General features: G+C 38.6%; 1 protein-coding gene across 1 annotated transcript; it reads right to left on the bottom strand.

Moving 5' to 3' along the window:
• Positions 1 to 3,362: 3,362 nt before the first annotated feature.
• Positions 3,363 to 13,049, bottom strand: LOC139663603 (protein phosphatase 1 regulatory subunit 12B-like). The gene is made up of 8 exons (XM_071542325.1): positions 12,928 to 13,049; positions 11,475 to 11,787; positions 8,250 to 8,266; positions 7,957 to 8,095; positions 7,695 to 7,796; positions 7,133 to 7,186; positions 6,292 to 6,342; positions 3,363 to 4,909 (listed from the first exon to the last, which is right to left on the bottom strand). Exons 2-8 carry the CDS (start codon positions 11,574 to 11,576, stop codon positions 4,823 to 4,825), a joined length of 552 nt encoding a protein of 183 aa, XP_071398426.1. The 5' UTR covers positions 11,577 to 11,787; positions 12,928 to 13,049; the 3' UTR covers positions 3,363 to 4,822.
• Between the last annotated feature and the right edge of the window lie 897 nt (positions 13,050 to 13,946).

The following is a 13,946-nucleotide window of genomic DNA, read 5'->3' as shown; positions in this document are numbered from 1 at the left end:
TGTTTTGCTTGTTTACTGTTGTCATTATTTGTTCATTCAACATTATTCCATGATGCTATGAGGACATGTCTATGCATTTAGGTTCACCACACGTTTCTGTGTTTTCAGATAGACCCAGTGTAAGACAGGAATACAAGGGTGCCTTTCCTGATTTGACACTTTGTGAAATACAGTGGGCTCAGAGTTCAGAGCTTTTAGAGGGGAAACTTTTTACCAGGTTAATCTCATTCAAACGTAGTCTGGGACACTGAATGTGCCATCTGAAATCTGTCTTGAGCTTTGTTTGACCACTTGGATGTAAAACCTTACGTATCCATGAACAAAGTAAGGTTGGTGGAAGGCTTACCAATGTTGTTCAAAACAATTCTGACTATGCTTCTGTTGAATTTTGCTATTTGCGCCTTGAAAATAGTGCCATCTAATGCATTTTTGTTTTGATATCCATTAAATAGATCATATTTCATTGTGTGACCAATGGTGCACTTTACCCGACATTGTACATTTCAATACGTTAAGTAACTAATATGGTGAAACAATATCATGGGAATTTCCATCAAAGACAAGATTTATTTTTGTTTTATAGAGAATTGCATAGGATTTGAAGTGTAACATGTAGCTGCACTTTCTGAGGGAGGATGAATTCAAGTCAACATGCAGGTTTGAATAATCTGAACATGGCAGGTACTATGAATTCTTGTTGACCATCAAACATACTGTACAGTATACATAACCAGGACCATTTGCTTGAAACAAATGGAGTTGCGAAATCAAGCATGTATCATGCTTCACAGTATTTCATGTTGTTTGGATTGCCCACTATTCACTCATTAGCCACAAGCTGTGTATACCTGAAGCCAAAGTACTGCAACATGGTGGTGTTACGACTTCATTACAGACATATTGTATTAGTTTGATGTGCAGAGGCCATGGTCTACTGTCACTAGAGGTGAAAGTGATTCCACTGAAGGGAGGTGAACAGTAGCATACTGATTAGTCCATTCGCAGTACTTTTGCCTCTCTCCCCCTCTCTCTCTCTCTCTTCCTATTGTTAACATTATGCATTACGCAAATTTGTTAATACAGCATGTATCTACAAAATGATGTAAATAGCAGCATGTTTTAAAGAGGAACCATAATTATATTGTGTATGTGTGTTTGTGTTCTATGTCATTTTGATAATAAAATGGAGGAAAAAAGTATGCACTGACTGCAAAGTGTATGTATTTTTGCTGAATGGGTATTTGACTGAATGTATGTCTGAATAATCCATGTTAATTTCACAGGCTCTTTTAATGCCTGGAGTTAAAGCAGGGTTGCTTTGTACCTTATGTGAAAGTCCACTTACGTTACCATAATACTGCATGTTTGATCTTTTTTGTCATCCTTTGTATGTGTCTTCTGTGGTCAATCCAGTGTTACAGTATGCTTGGGCTACAAGTCATGCAAATTACTGTTCATTTCTGCTTGCACTCGTTACGTGTGTTGGTCACTGACCAGTATATATATTTCAAAGAGGAGAATATTTACTGGCTCCTTGGTTTTCTATTTCAATGTACCGTAAGTGTTTCCTTCATTTACTCCTGCCAAATGGGTGTCAAGTCTTAGTTAATCAAATGTAGATACAGTGGATAACTCAAAGAATGGACTTGTAGCCCTTCTCCTTAGTACTTTATTAAATTGTACCTACTTATCTTATTGCTATTCAAATAACCCTGCTCTTATATTTTTGATCATACTGGTCAACATAAGAAGTAAGAGTCAAGTCATTAAGCCTAAAGAAAAAAACAAACATTAAAACTAATCATGTAAATTAAGCCAAAAGTTTTTTTGTTTTTTTGTTGTTTTGTTTTTTTCTCAGATTTCTATAACCAAGTCTGCTGTTCATAGTATGGATTAGTTATATGAAAAAGCATAATTAATCAGTGATACAGTCCTCTTGAGTAACCCCAGTCCCATAATTAGAGCAATCGATATCCAATTCATATAAATGTCACTTCATGAATGAATATACAATTTAACTAATGGATTGCAATGGGATGAGTTGGTGTTGTCACTTGAGCATGCTCTGAGATATCAATATCTACTCTGACATCGTGGATTTGGGGATTTTCTTCCCAACCATTTTTTTTAATATTTTATCTTTTGCTTGTTTGTCATATATCACTAGATAAAGCCTCATTTACTACATACATGAAGATTTACAATTCTAATCCTTAGAATATCTCTCTATTTTAGAGACTCAGTGGAAAATATACAACAAGCCTTTGCGTTTAGAGCATCTAGTCAAGGTCCATTGTCTCCATCCTGAAGGTGTGGTCTCAAATTTAAGTTTGAATCTTTTTGTGAATGACCATTATATCCTTTTCTACAATGTGTGTCACACCATCTTCACCTGGGCTTATTCGAGGTCATTTTATATATTAAGCCTCTTTTACTTAACAATATGCGCTGCCACCAGTCTGTCTGCTTTACATGTTACTAAGTGTATTTTGCAATAGGACCAATAGAACCTGTGTTTATTTATTGGTGTTTCCTTTGTGAGATAGAGACATTGAATGGGTTTGTAACATTACTGCAATGCAGGCAACAAAATCCCTGTCTTCCTGGGTCTCAGAAGCTGTCTTGAGCACAGAGCAGACCCAAACAGCGCAGAACAACATTCGCAATGCAATACTGCCGACGTTGCTGCTTCAATAACAGTTCCTCTATAGTCATAAATCCTCTGATGTGAACATAGCCATCATACAGAACATCCAAAGAACTGAACCCCACCCTCCACTCCTCAGTCACTCCCTCTCTCACTTACCTAGCAACATGGACAAGGGAAATGCTTGAACTTGTTTCTTGACTCTTGTTTTTGTCTTGTTGTAGAGGTGTGTGTCAATAGTTGTGCCTTTTTGTGAATTGCATGATTTATTTCCTTACAAAGACCATGTTTTCCAGCAAAAAAAAAAAAGACTCAAAAAGTTGTACTCATATATCACTCTATGTAGAACTGAAGTCCTCAAGGGAACCAGAATATGGAATGTCATCAAGACATATCTGTATGTTATCAAAAAGTAATCATAGGAAATAAAGGCCTTTTAAGTAGCTTTGACTTGTGTGATTTGTAAATATGATTATCTTGGGGAAAAGAGAGGATGCTTTACCACTTATGGTCAATTGGTGGCACTGTTGCCATCACCAGGGTAACTCTGTGAAGCAGTGATGATGCTATACTCTCTGCTTTGATGCATAATAAATAATGTGACAACAAAACATGGGCGACAAATCAACTCAAAAAGCAACACATCCGCAGATTGATAAATCAGCATGCCACACTGAGGTTTCCAGACATTTGTATTACTATGAGTTGTGGTGATGTCATGCAAACCACTTTGAACATCTCTGAAAAAAAAAATGTGCCAACACGCAGTGAATATAAGGCATTAAGACTCTGGGTGCGTTTTCTTCAATCCATTTATAAAACACAATATTCAATATAATTATATATTCCCTGCTAAAAGGGAATTCAAATTGGTTTCTCACTATCAGTCAGTAAATGTGTCTGGCAGGATCCCTTTCATTAATGTATGAAAGTAAAGTTATAAAAGTAACTTATTGAAGCCTCTGGATGGGAGCCAGAAGAGACATCAGAGCCAGTCTGGTGCTTCAAAAACATACATAAGACACATAAAAGATGTTTGTTCAGTAATGTCTACCATGACATTAAAGCGAAATTCCCCTCTAAAACAGAATTCACATGTTATTCCCATGGCCTTAGAAAAGTTTGACCAGCATTTGGTAATAGAAATAACTTTCCCAAAGCTAGAAACCAGAGGATCAAGGTTCTAATTTATGATGCCATTAAGAGACTAAATCTGAAGCTGCTCCAATGACAATGAATTGATGACTGGTTAAATGTAGACCTTTTACATCCAAATAAGCCTTGCTTTGCTGTATTGCTAACAGTTATCAAGCAAAATAAGGGGTATTTTTCCCACTATGTATTTTTGATTTTGATCATATCCTGTTTACAATAATATGGATCAGCTCTTACAGCATTCATGAAAAACAAACCTTGAATACAGCCAGGATACTGAGACACGCAGCCTATCCATCATCCCTTGTCCCTGCTAGTTTACAGCTGGGTTTCAGGGTCTGCATAAACTGAGTTTCCATGGCAATACCTGCAGTACTTTCTTCATTCATGTATGCAGGGATATTCTTGCTCTGGTTATAAAGTTTCATAAACGGCTTATTCTCAATAAGACTTTAATCCAGATCTGGATTGGAAATTGTGTACTTGTCACTGATAAAAAACAAATGAATACATAGACTGATCATATTAGCTATTAACCTTTTAAAGAAATAGTTCCTTTATTTTATGAATACCTGAATTTTAATTAAATGCTTTTTCTGTCACCATTATTTTAGAAAATATTTAGATACATTTTTAATACTAATTGATTTTGTCAAGTCTTTAATTTCTTCCCATCTGTGTACACCAGAAAATGCTTTATCCCTTTATCCTGATATAACCAAAATGTACTAAGCATGTGTCAATTACTCATTCACTGACAATGAGACAGCGGTGGGATTGTCTCTTGAACTCATCATCATCATCATCATCATCATCATCAACAACAATAACAACAGCAGCAGCACTAGCTCGACTGTTTCTAGCTTTGTAAAAGAATTATTATTATTCACAAGATTTGATCTGTCCACAATTACAGGAATAACTGTATACGTGCTCTCTCAGAGTGGATTTACGATAAAGAGGGCTAAATATGGCTTCTGGCATCCTTCCCTTTTTTTCTCATTCTTCGTGCTTCCCGTCTCACTTGGACAGTTTACTGATGACCCGGATTAAAGCTCCATTCTCATCCTTCAGTCTCTGGTTCTCCATCTTTAGCTCTGTCTTAACCTGCAGGGAAAGACAACCAGACAACTTATAAACAGAAGGGGTGATAGAGGAAACGCAGCATGTTGGTTATAGCCTGGGGGGCTCATTTTCCTTGGAGGAACATTTCAGAGATGAGTATGGAATGGAAAGCAAGCCTTGCCTTGGTGTGCTGCAGTGGTTCTCAACCCTTTTGTCTTATCACCCTCCAAAACAAAGGCAGGCCTACTTGCAACACACTGATCTGGGCGTATATAACAGAATGGTTTACTGAGACACCAAAGGTCATTTTAAAGCTACACTAGGCAAGATTTTTCTCTGTAAAAAAGAGGCCGTCCCATCCCCACTAATTTAGACCCTGTAGATTTCCTCTATTTGCCCAAATGAAATTCTTGCATTTGGTATCTACACTTCTCTGCCCGCAGGAAGTGACAAATCAAAAGTGAAATACAAACTGTCTACAAACAGCGGTGAGCAAGCGCTATTCTTTTTCATATTCTTTAAAGGATTTTGCGATGCCCTCCAAAATCATCTTACAGCCCCCTTGGGGATCCTGACCCATAGGTTGAGAACCACTTCTTTAATGAGAAGAATCAAGAGTTGACTGCTCCCCAGAAGAAAGTTGCTTCAGAAAAAAACATAAACCTAAATCATCTGAGGCTGATTTGGTGAACAAATGATGATAATGAAACAAATACAAACAATGAGACATACACACACACACACACATACACTTGCATGGACTGACACACACACACACACACACACACACACACACACACACACACACACACACACACAATTAACCAGCCTTGCCCATCTAAATGCATGTAACAGTGCTTCCCTGTAGTGGATGTCTATTTTCGGACCAGCCTGCATGTTTGTTGGGACCTCTCATTCACAGATAACAAGAGGTTGTTGTTCGGATCCTCTTGGGCGTAACACAGCAGACATTTGTGAATGTAAGACTGTAGATGAATACCGATGGCTTACTCACTCCAGTGTCAAAGTGCTCACACATTCCACAGCCAATGGAGCATAATGGTGACAAATGATGTCAGCTAAAATCACCATGGACAGAAGAGCCCACTTAAGACCGACACCATGGCACCAAGTCCCACAGACACTTTTCACCACCAAGTCCAGTATGTGTAAACTTTAGACATCAGTGTGCTTTGGATTTGTTTGCTCATCATTTTATTCACGTCAAATAAGCCTCCAAAGAGTTCCTGCAACATGGTTTGTTCACTATAAATGTCTTCAAAGCGGAGTGATAACTGAATGCCGCAAAGCTCCTTTAAAAGTAAATGCAATGGTGGGATACCCCCAAGAATACATGTGTTTATTGGTTAGCAAAACATTTAACCACCAAAATTTAGAGTGAATCTATAATACATTTGAATTACCTTCAATTCCTCTTCCATATCTGATATCCTCTTTTCTAGACCCCGTCTTTCCTACAAAGATTTAAAGATGAAAGATGATTCAAATTAATAAAAACATATACTGGTTGTCCATAAATAGGCTACATACATATGGGGAACTAAATCTGCTTGATCTTTAAAATTACATCTTGAAAATCATTTTAATAGACCCCTAACCCTTTTATGTAATGACCTTTATTTACTGTTTCAGACCTCTCGTTTATTACTTGCTTTTATATTTCCCACCTCGCTTTTATTTCTCTTGCTGTTGATTTTATTTATTTATTTACTAGTGCAGTGCCAGTTCACAAAAAAAAAACACACAATAGGCGTGGGCTATCAGTCGCTTGCTTTGAGCCCCGCTGCTGCACAGAGCGCTGTTCGCTTGTTTATTCAAAGTTTATTAATATTGAACGTGTCGCGTGTCCAATCCGACACTGCACATCCTTGGGTCCCCAGCAATACACCCGCCAAGTGTGAAGTAGATCAGATGAACGGTTCTCGGGATATGCGAAGGACACACATACAGACAGAGATTCCTTGCTTTATAGTATGATTTTATTTCTAAAGGACCATGCACAATATTAAAGATAAATGTTGCCATTTGATGTCCTGTACCAGATTTAGCTTAAGCTAATTTTCATCTGCAGTCCCTTTGATCTGCCGTCCCTTTTGTGTATTCTTTGTAAATCACTTTGTAACTGTGTTTGGAAAAATTCTATCTAGATTATTATTTTTATGATTAAGAATAAGATTCATTATGCAACAATACTCAGTTCCTTCCAATACATACAAAATCCATACAAAAGACAAGAGTTCTTACCTTTTTTTCAGTCTCAAGCATGTTGGAGCTACAATCAGCAATTCTTCCTTTACGCTGCAATGAAAGGTGAGAATTATTATTATGAGAACAATTATAGCATGCTGTCTTGAAACTGTATGATAATGGGTGCTGACTTTTCATAACAGTGAGCACATGTGTCTGATGCTAAATCTTCAATATAACCAAACTCATGCACAGGAACACTAGAGGGGCTCTCTGATATTACTTCCTTCCTTCTTATATTACACAGGCCTGACACCTGTGGAAATTACGCTAAAGCTTCCTTGTATTGCTGCAATCTTTCATGTCACATTTCTTTTACATTACTATCTTTCCGGATACCATCATAAGAATGATGTGGAAGTCATTTCAGTGCATGTTGTCAAGAAAAATCAGAATGATTAAAATTACGATAAGAAGATTTAATTTGCTTTTTGAGTTGTCTAAACCTCTTCAGCAAACTTTTCCTATAGCTCTTCTATTGTTTTACACCCATGAATGAATCAGGATTGGACACATTAATTGGGGATCATGCATGCTGTAGATAGGTGATGTACTGTACCTGCGCTCTCTCCAGCTGCGTTTGAACCATGACCAGTTCCTGTTTACTCACATCCAGCCTGGACTTGAGCCTTTGATTGGTGGTCAGTGCCTCTTTGTACATCTACAAAATATATATGAAATCAGTCTTGGAAACTGTTTGGAATTTCTATTTATACTCGGCAGCACACAGCTGGCACTAAAAGAACATGTAATGAATCAAGCAAGAGTCTTAACAGCAACAGCCACTGAAAAAATATCAATATTCAGCCTGCATCATCTACCTTTTTATAGTCACTGCATCCTGTCTCTTCCTCTGCCTTTTTCCGTGCCGATAGCCTGTTCTCCCTCCGAGAGATGTATGACTCGGTGTGGTTTGGTGTTCTGTCTTTGGAAACATCAGAGGATCCAGAGGAGTTCAATCTGAAGGGATGAGAGAGGGATGATCCAGCTGTTCAGCACTCTATTTGAATTAATTCTGTCATTGCTTCATTAGATAACAATAGAATGTCTATTGTATCTATTGAAATTATTCTTAATTCAATTAAATTAGTGAAATTAATTTGAGGAAACTTACCTAGACACTCTCTCATGCTGAAATAGAGGACAGAGGTTTTAGGTTTACATGATGGTGGCATTACATCCATGTCATAACAAGGCAATTATTACAGTGACAACATGCTATGGAATTACATATATAACATGAAAGCCTGACCACAGGACTGGTCGTGTGACCTAACTGAAAAGTAAAATATTGACAGATAGGATCAAAGCCTTTTTAAGGTATTAGATCAGTATTTTTGTACAAACAGGAAAGCCATTCCTGATTATCTTAACTAGTTCCAGATCTTCTGCTTCCCTGAGGTTTGGACTGTACACATCAATGCCCTGTGATTTGTAATGAACTTCCCCTAAACTTAAACCTGACATCGCATGAATAAGTCATACAAGACCATCATGACCCAGTCCTCTATTTCAGTGGATGTTTACTGCTGCGAGGATGATGACTCAAGCAAAATCACACTGCTCGTCTCCATCCATTGTTTGACATGCTGTTTGGTTATGACGCAGGATTTATTAAGAGCGCTTGTGTCTCAAATGCGAGACTGAGATTGTATTTTATACCATGCTGTTCATTTTCCTTGCAGAATGTGGAATCCTACCATTATAAACATGCATTTAAGATGCATAGTGGATACGGTGTCAGAGAAAAGATTAATTGTCAACATGAAACTAACTATTCCATGACAGAAATCTCTCATGCGTCTCTACAGGCAACCAGGGCTCAGTGATTCTGTGAAGCAACACCACTGCAGCGAACTGAGTGCCAAAACAAGTTAAAGAAGGACAGAGGAAACGGTCCCTTGAATAAACCGACAAGCGCAGATAACTAAACACATCCAAAAAAGGTAATAACTCTGGCAGCGGCCGAAGAATTTGATGGTTATTGCCTGCTGAAGTTGGAAGGGTTATGAGTGTGCTGAGAGGTTTTCAAGGGGGAGAGCAGAGTGGGAGATTATTACTGGTGAATCAGTTATAGCTTCAACAATAGCCAAACAATAACAATAGCTCTCCCTCCCACAAAAACAAGCATGATAAAATCTTAACATTATACACCAATGCTTGGCTGACCGTGAAGGACAAAGCTTAAGTTATTGTATTATCAGTAAGGGTAATATGAATCCTGAGAGAATATGCAGATTTGTTCACAGTAGACAGAAATCTTGCTCTTGCTACACATCCTCTCTGACCCTGCTATCTGGGCCAATTCCCTCCATCCTTAACTTCCTCTGTCACAAGCTACTGATTCTTCTTTTAAATCCAGCTGACTTTCCATGTGGCTAGGGAAGCATGGCAGACAACCGCTTTGTCAGGCAATTAGCTCCCAGCCCCCAAACTGACAAATATTTATTTTTTTTACATCATGGCATGGCATTGTGTTATTCAAAATTAATCAAGTCCAAAGATGAAGATGAGACTGTCAAGTTTAAAGACGATTTACTTCGGACTTAGAATGATTTTCTGAGTCCATTTATTTGCTCTTTTAGTTTCATGAATTTAATCATAAGCAATGCTAATATTAGACTTTTTAGATTATTAAACTCTCTTGCCTGTAGCAGGTATGTATCAGAGAATTAAGAGGTTAGTGCTGCTTGTTCTTGATTGCTTTTCCTATGGACACAGCTTTTCAGACAGCATATGCAGCCATTTTACCTTATTCTTTTAGACTGGAACTTTTCCCAGAGACAATCACAGAAAGTAAAACAAGTAAGGCACTAGCAGACTGGTGGCCAGTGCTTAAAACTAACAGTTATACATCATACTAAATGATGGCAATGGCAAGTGGAATTCTGCAAAGAGACGGGGCCTGTTACAGACACTATGTGTAAACACAGTGAAATATCTCTCCTGAGACATTTACAAGAGCTTGGGATCTTCACCAGACTCTATGCCAACTCCTTCAAGACTCTCTCTTACACTTGGATCCGCTTGGTAAACGGTCATTAATAATGTTTGTGGGCTCTGGTTTGGATTAAGGGACACGACACATAAACAGAGCTTGATGGAAAAGTATGCTGTTGTGACTTTGTACCCTGTCTGTGTGTCTCCATCACTAAGCTGTCCTGCAGCCTTGCTAGGTCCCATGAGGAACTTCTTGTCTTCTGACCAAACTCTTCCCAAGTGGAAAATGTGAGCTTCCCTTAGGACTAGCAGAGGGGTAAACATCCATAAATACTGTGTCCGAGTTCCCACAAAGCAGTCTTAAGCGCTATATCCCTCCCTCTCTTCCTCTCTGTTCTCTGTCATCCTGTCTTTCTACCCCTCTGCTCTCTCTCTTCCTCTCTCTCTCTCTCTCTCTCTCTCTCTCTCTCTCTCTCTCTTCCCCCCTCTCTCTCTCTCTCTCTCTCTCTCTCCCCATTTCTCTCTCAAATAGATTCTGGTCTTAAAAGTAAACAGATAAGAGTAACTGCTCATCACAACTTTTTCTCCATTTTCCTGTTTTGTTTTCCCTGGCTCATGCACTGCAACATGCATTTGTGCTTCAGCATTAAACATGCGTGATAACGGGAGCCTTTAGAAGATAAGCTTGTGCATCTCAAAGCTTTACGATAATCTAATCTGTCAACATTTTGACAAGTGTAAAGATTTTGTTTTGCCTCAAATCCGCATGTAAATGGATTGATGGAAAAATCACACTGATAAAATGGTGAAAGGGAATCAACGCTATCTCTAATTTTCTGTCCATGACTATAAAGTACCAAAATAATTGAAGGGAAACTAGTATTGTAGCAGGACCACTTGAAGAGCCACTGATTACACCAGTAATCTTTCCTTCTATTCATTATAATGATTATTAATGCCGTAGACATTGTGAAGAGTATTAGAGAGCATTAGAGAAGATTTTAGTAGGGTTCACACCACCCCCTAACCCAGGCAGTATTAGTGCCACGCTCTACACACTGAGCTGCACAAATCAGCTAGAGATACACAGTATGCTTACCAAAGGAAGCCAAGTTCATTTCAAATGCTGCAGTAGGGAGTCATTAATGTCTAGACTTAATTGGGCCTTTGTCATTCTACTGCACATGTACGCCATGATTGCAGATTTGAATTATTATGTGTGGCATGTCCTAAGCCCCTATGTCAGAGCACACAAACACACACAGCAATACCCGTGGTCCATTACAGAGAAGTTTGTTTGACAATGACTGCACTTCAAAGTAAATGTTTGCTTATGTCAGCCATGGTATTTCCTCTAACTAAACACACACTGAAAAGATTAAAGATAATCAGCTCTTACCCTCAGGCTCTTGGTGGTGGCAGTGGGTGAAGTTGGAGAAGAGTCAGAGAGGGACTTTCTAGTGCGTGGCTGATCCTTGTTGTGAGAAAGTAGAGATGACATCGCTGCAAGATGCTGGCCACGGCATGGAGTTGTGATCCAAAGTATCTCCAAAATGTGTCAACTTTACTGACAATCCTCTTATACAGAAAGCTGTGAAGATGCTGAGGGAAATATTTACCATCCACCGAAAAGGATTCTGGTGTGACTGTATCCGAGGTTGAGAGTGAGCAACTGAAGTGTGATCTTCATGTGATGGTGAGATATTGCATATCTGATGAGAGTGAAAGAACAGCACAAATGTGAGAGTTGTGGAGGAACTGACCAGGGAGGAGGCGGGCTGTAGAGTGCATGTGGACACAAGGATTTGACAGGAGTATTGTTCACAGGACTCTCTAGGGACTATGGTCATTCAACAAAAATGGAAACATTAAAGCCCAACTCCATCAGTCCCATTCTTTCCTGCTTTGCCTAATATACCTTTTCTCTCTGTCTTCGGTTTTTACATCTCTTCTAATAATAATGGTAATTATAATAAAGTTTATTGTGTTTTTCAACAAACTTATTTTAAACTTTATTTCAAAATGAAAGGAAGTGAAGCTGCCACTTAATTTGGAGGAACAGACAGCCTGGGTTGATGGAGGTGTGTAAAATCTGGGGGAAATTTGCTTTAATAAGAAGGAATAGGGACTCTTTAAGGAAGGCAAATCTTTGTCATTATAAAAAAAGAAAAATCCAAATTATTAAAAGTAATAGAATCATGGAAAATATTTGTTTGACAGATATCTTGCATTTAACACAAAATAGTTTATTTAGTTAAGGCTTTCATAACAATGTAATGGATTATTTTGTATTGTCTAGGTGAGGAGTTGTTTGATGTATTGATTATTTTATGTAGTGGTAGTCGATTAAGCATGATTTCATATTGCGCGCAAACTAATTAAATTAATAATTCACCTCAAAATGAATATTCTGTCATCGCCGGACCCCCATAATAGTCGACACCACTTAAGTTTGTACGACCACCAAACACACGAGTTGGTGGTCTGCTACAACAGTTCTATCTCAGCTTTCTCCCAAATAATTGTTTGTGCTGAGTTACAATAAAGGCATAAAAGACCATCAAATTCCCATTCCCATCATACCCAACAGCTTGTGCAGCATATTCCAAGTGTTTTATAGCCAAATGGAGTGAAAAAGGCATGCAAATGCATAAAAAAGATCTAAATTTACCTCATTACCTCCTATATTTACCTCACAGATACCTTGTTTTTGAAAGCAGGAACATGTTCTGTCAGAAGGCTTTTGCTTGCTGTTCTAATACACACTGCCCAAAGCTCCTATAGAGGCAGCAGAAGTGCCCCTGAAGGTATTTCACACATCCGCTGAAAATGTAAATCCTACATTCACTTACCTGACAATGAAAGATATACTTGAAAAAAATGATGGTCTGTAGATGCTTGTCAACACTGCTGCCAAGCATATAAAAAACTAGCACAAAACCTCTGGAGAATGTATTTAAATGATGGGGAACGGACGGCAGGCACATCTAAACTATTCTCGAACACTGTTATGGAGGTTGGCATCCATACTGTAACGATGGTTATACAACTGATAGATAATTTACCCCCAGAGGAAAACAATGTTTACTGTCAACTAAACTGCCAAGCATTCCCACTGGACATTCCCACATGCTGTGTCACCCCTATTCACTGTCACTGAGACAGCTGGGTACAGCTCTCTCCCTACTTTACAGCTATGTATTTCTACCTGCTGATAGCTGATATTCAGGGGAGCTGATAGAAGGAGGGGTAATTTCAATGGCTCCCAAATCTTGTGTAGCCCCTTGTCAGGAGAAATTCTCGTCATAAAATGTGGGATAATGAGACCTTGCCTAGCACTGATTGGCTCTGAGTTCCAAATAGGATTCTGGCACAAGCCCCTGGAAACAGCTGATTTGTTTTTCTGCCAGGGTAGAACAAGTTTCCATCGGTAGCTTAGCTACAACACAAGCTAATTAGCTGAGTAAATTCAAGTTAATGCACAAACTCCTTGGCTGAATTAAACGAGCATGATACAAATGGATGGAAAATGTGAATCAAGACTTAATTCTGTATGAACTGTATTCTAAGTATGCTCATTACACCAGATCGAGTCTCTAATATCGTCCACTTTGGCACCTTGGCAAAAGTTTTGTTTTGCTAGCCAGCTAGCTAACTGCAGCAACTTCCTTGTTGTTCCTATGACAGTGCACAAGTGAGTACCAGCTAAATTTGACTGGTCTGAATTATAACAGCCCACAGCATCACCGCCTTGTGTTTACATTTTTTACACACAAGATGAATGGTTTCCAAGCTGGATGAGGGCCCTTGAGAGAAACAAGGCACTAATGGACTGGGCCATCCACTCTGATAAATCCAAATTAGTACAGAC

This window comes from Centroberyx affinis, unplaced genomic scaffold (genome assembly GCF_046629955.1).
Source record: "Centroberyx affinis isolate AG114_WGS23_722 - 3 ecotype Tasmania unplaced genomic scaffold, CSIRO-AGI_Caff_v1 ptg004049l_1, whole genome shotgun sequence".
Lineage (NCBI taxonomy): Eukaryota > Metazoa > Chordata > Actinopteri > Beryciformes > Berycidae > Centroberyx > Centroberyx affinis.
The sequence above is the reverse complement of the archived record's forward strand: the minus strand, read 5'-3'. Positions and strand labels throughout refer to the sequence as shown.

Bases quoted from the DNA above. Each gene is read 5' to 3' on its own strand.
- LOC139663603 (XM_071542325.1), bottom strand. From the start codon at position 11,576: ATGTCATCTCTACTTTCTCACAACAAGGATCAGCCACGCACTAGAAAG. The intron at 7,187-7,694 runs GTACAGTACATC...CTTTCATTGCAG, and splicing joins CGCAGCTGGAGAGAGCGCAG to CGTAAAGGAAGAATTGCTGA. The intron at 4,910-6,291 runs GTAATTCAAATG...CTTTCCCTGCAG, and splicing joins ATATGGAAGAGGAATTGAAG to GTTAAGACAGAGCTAAAGAT.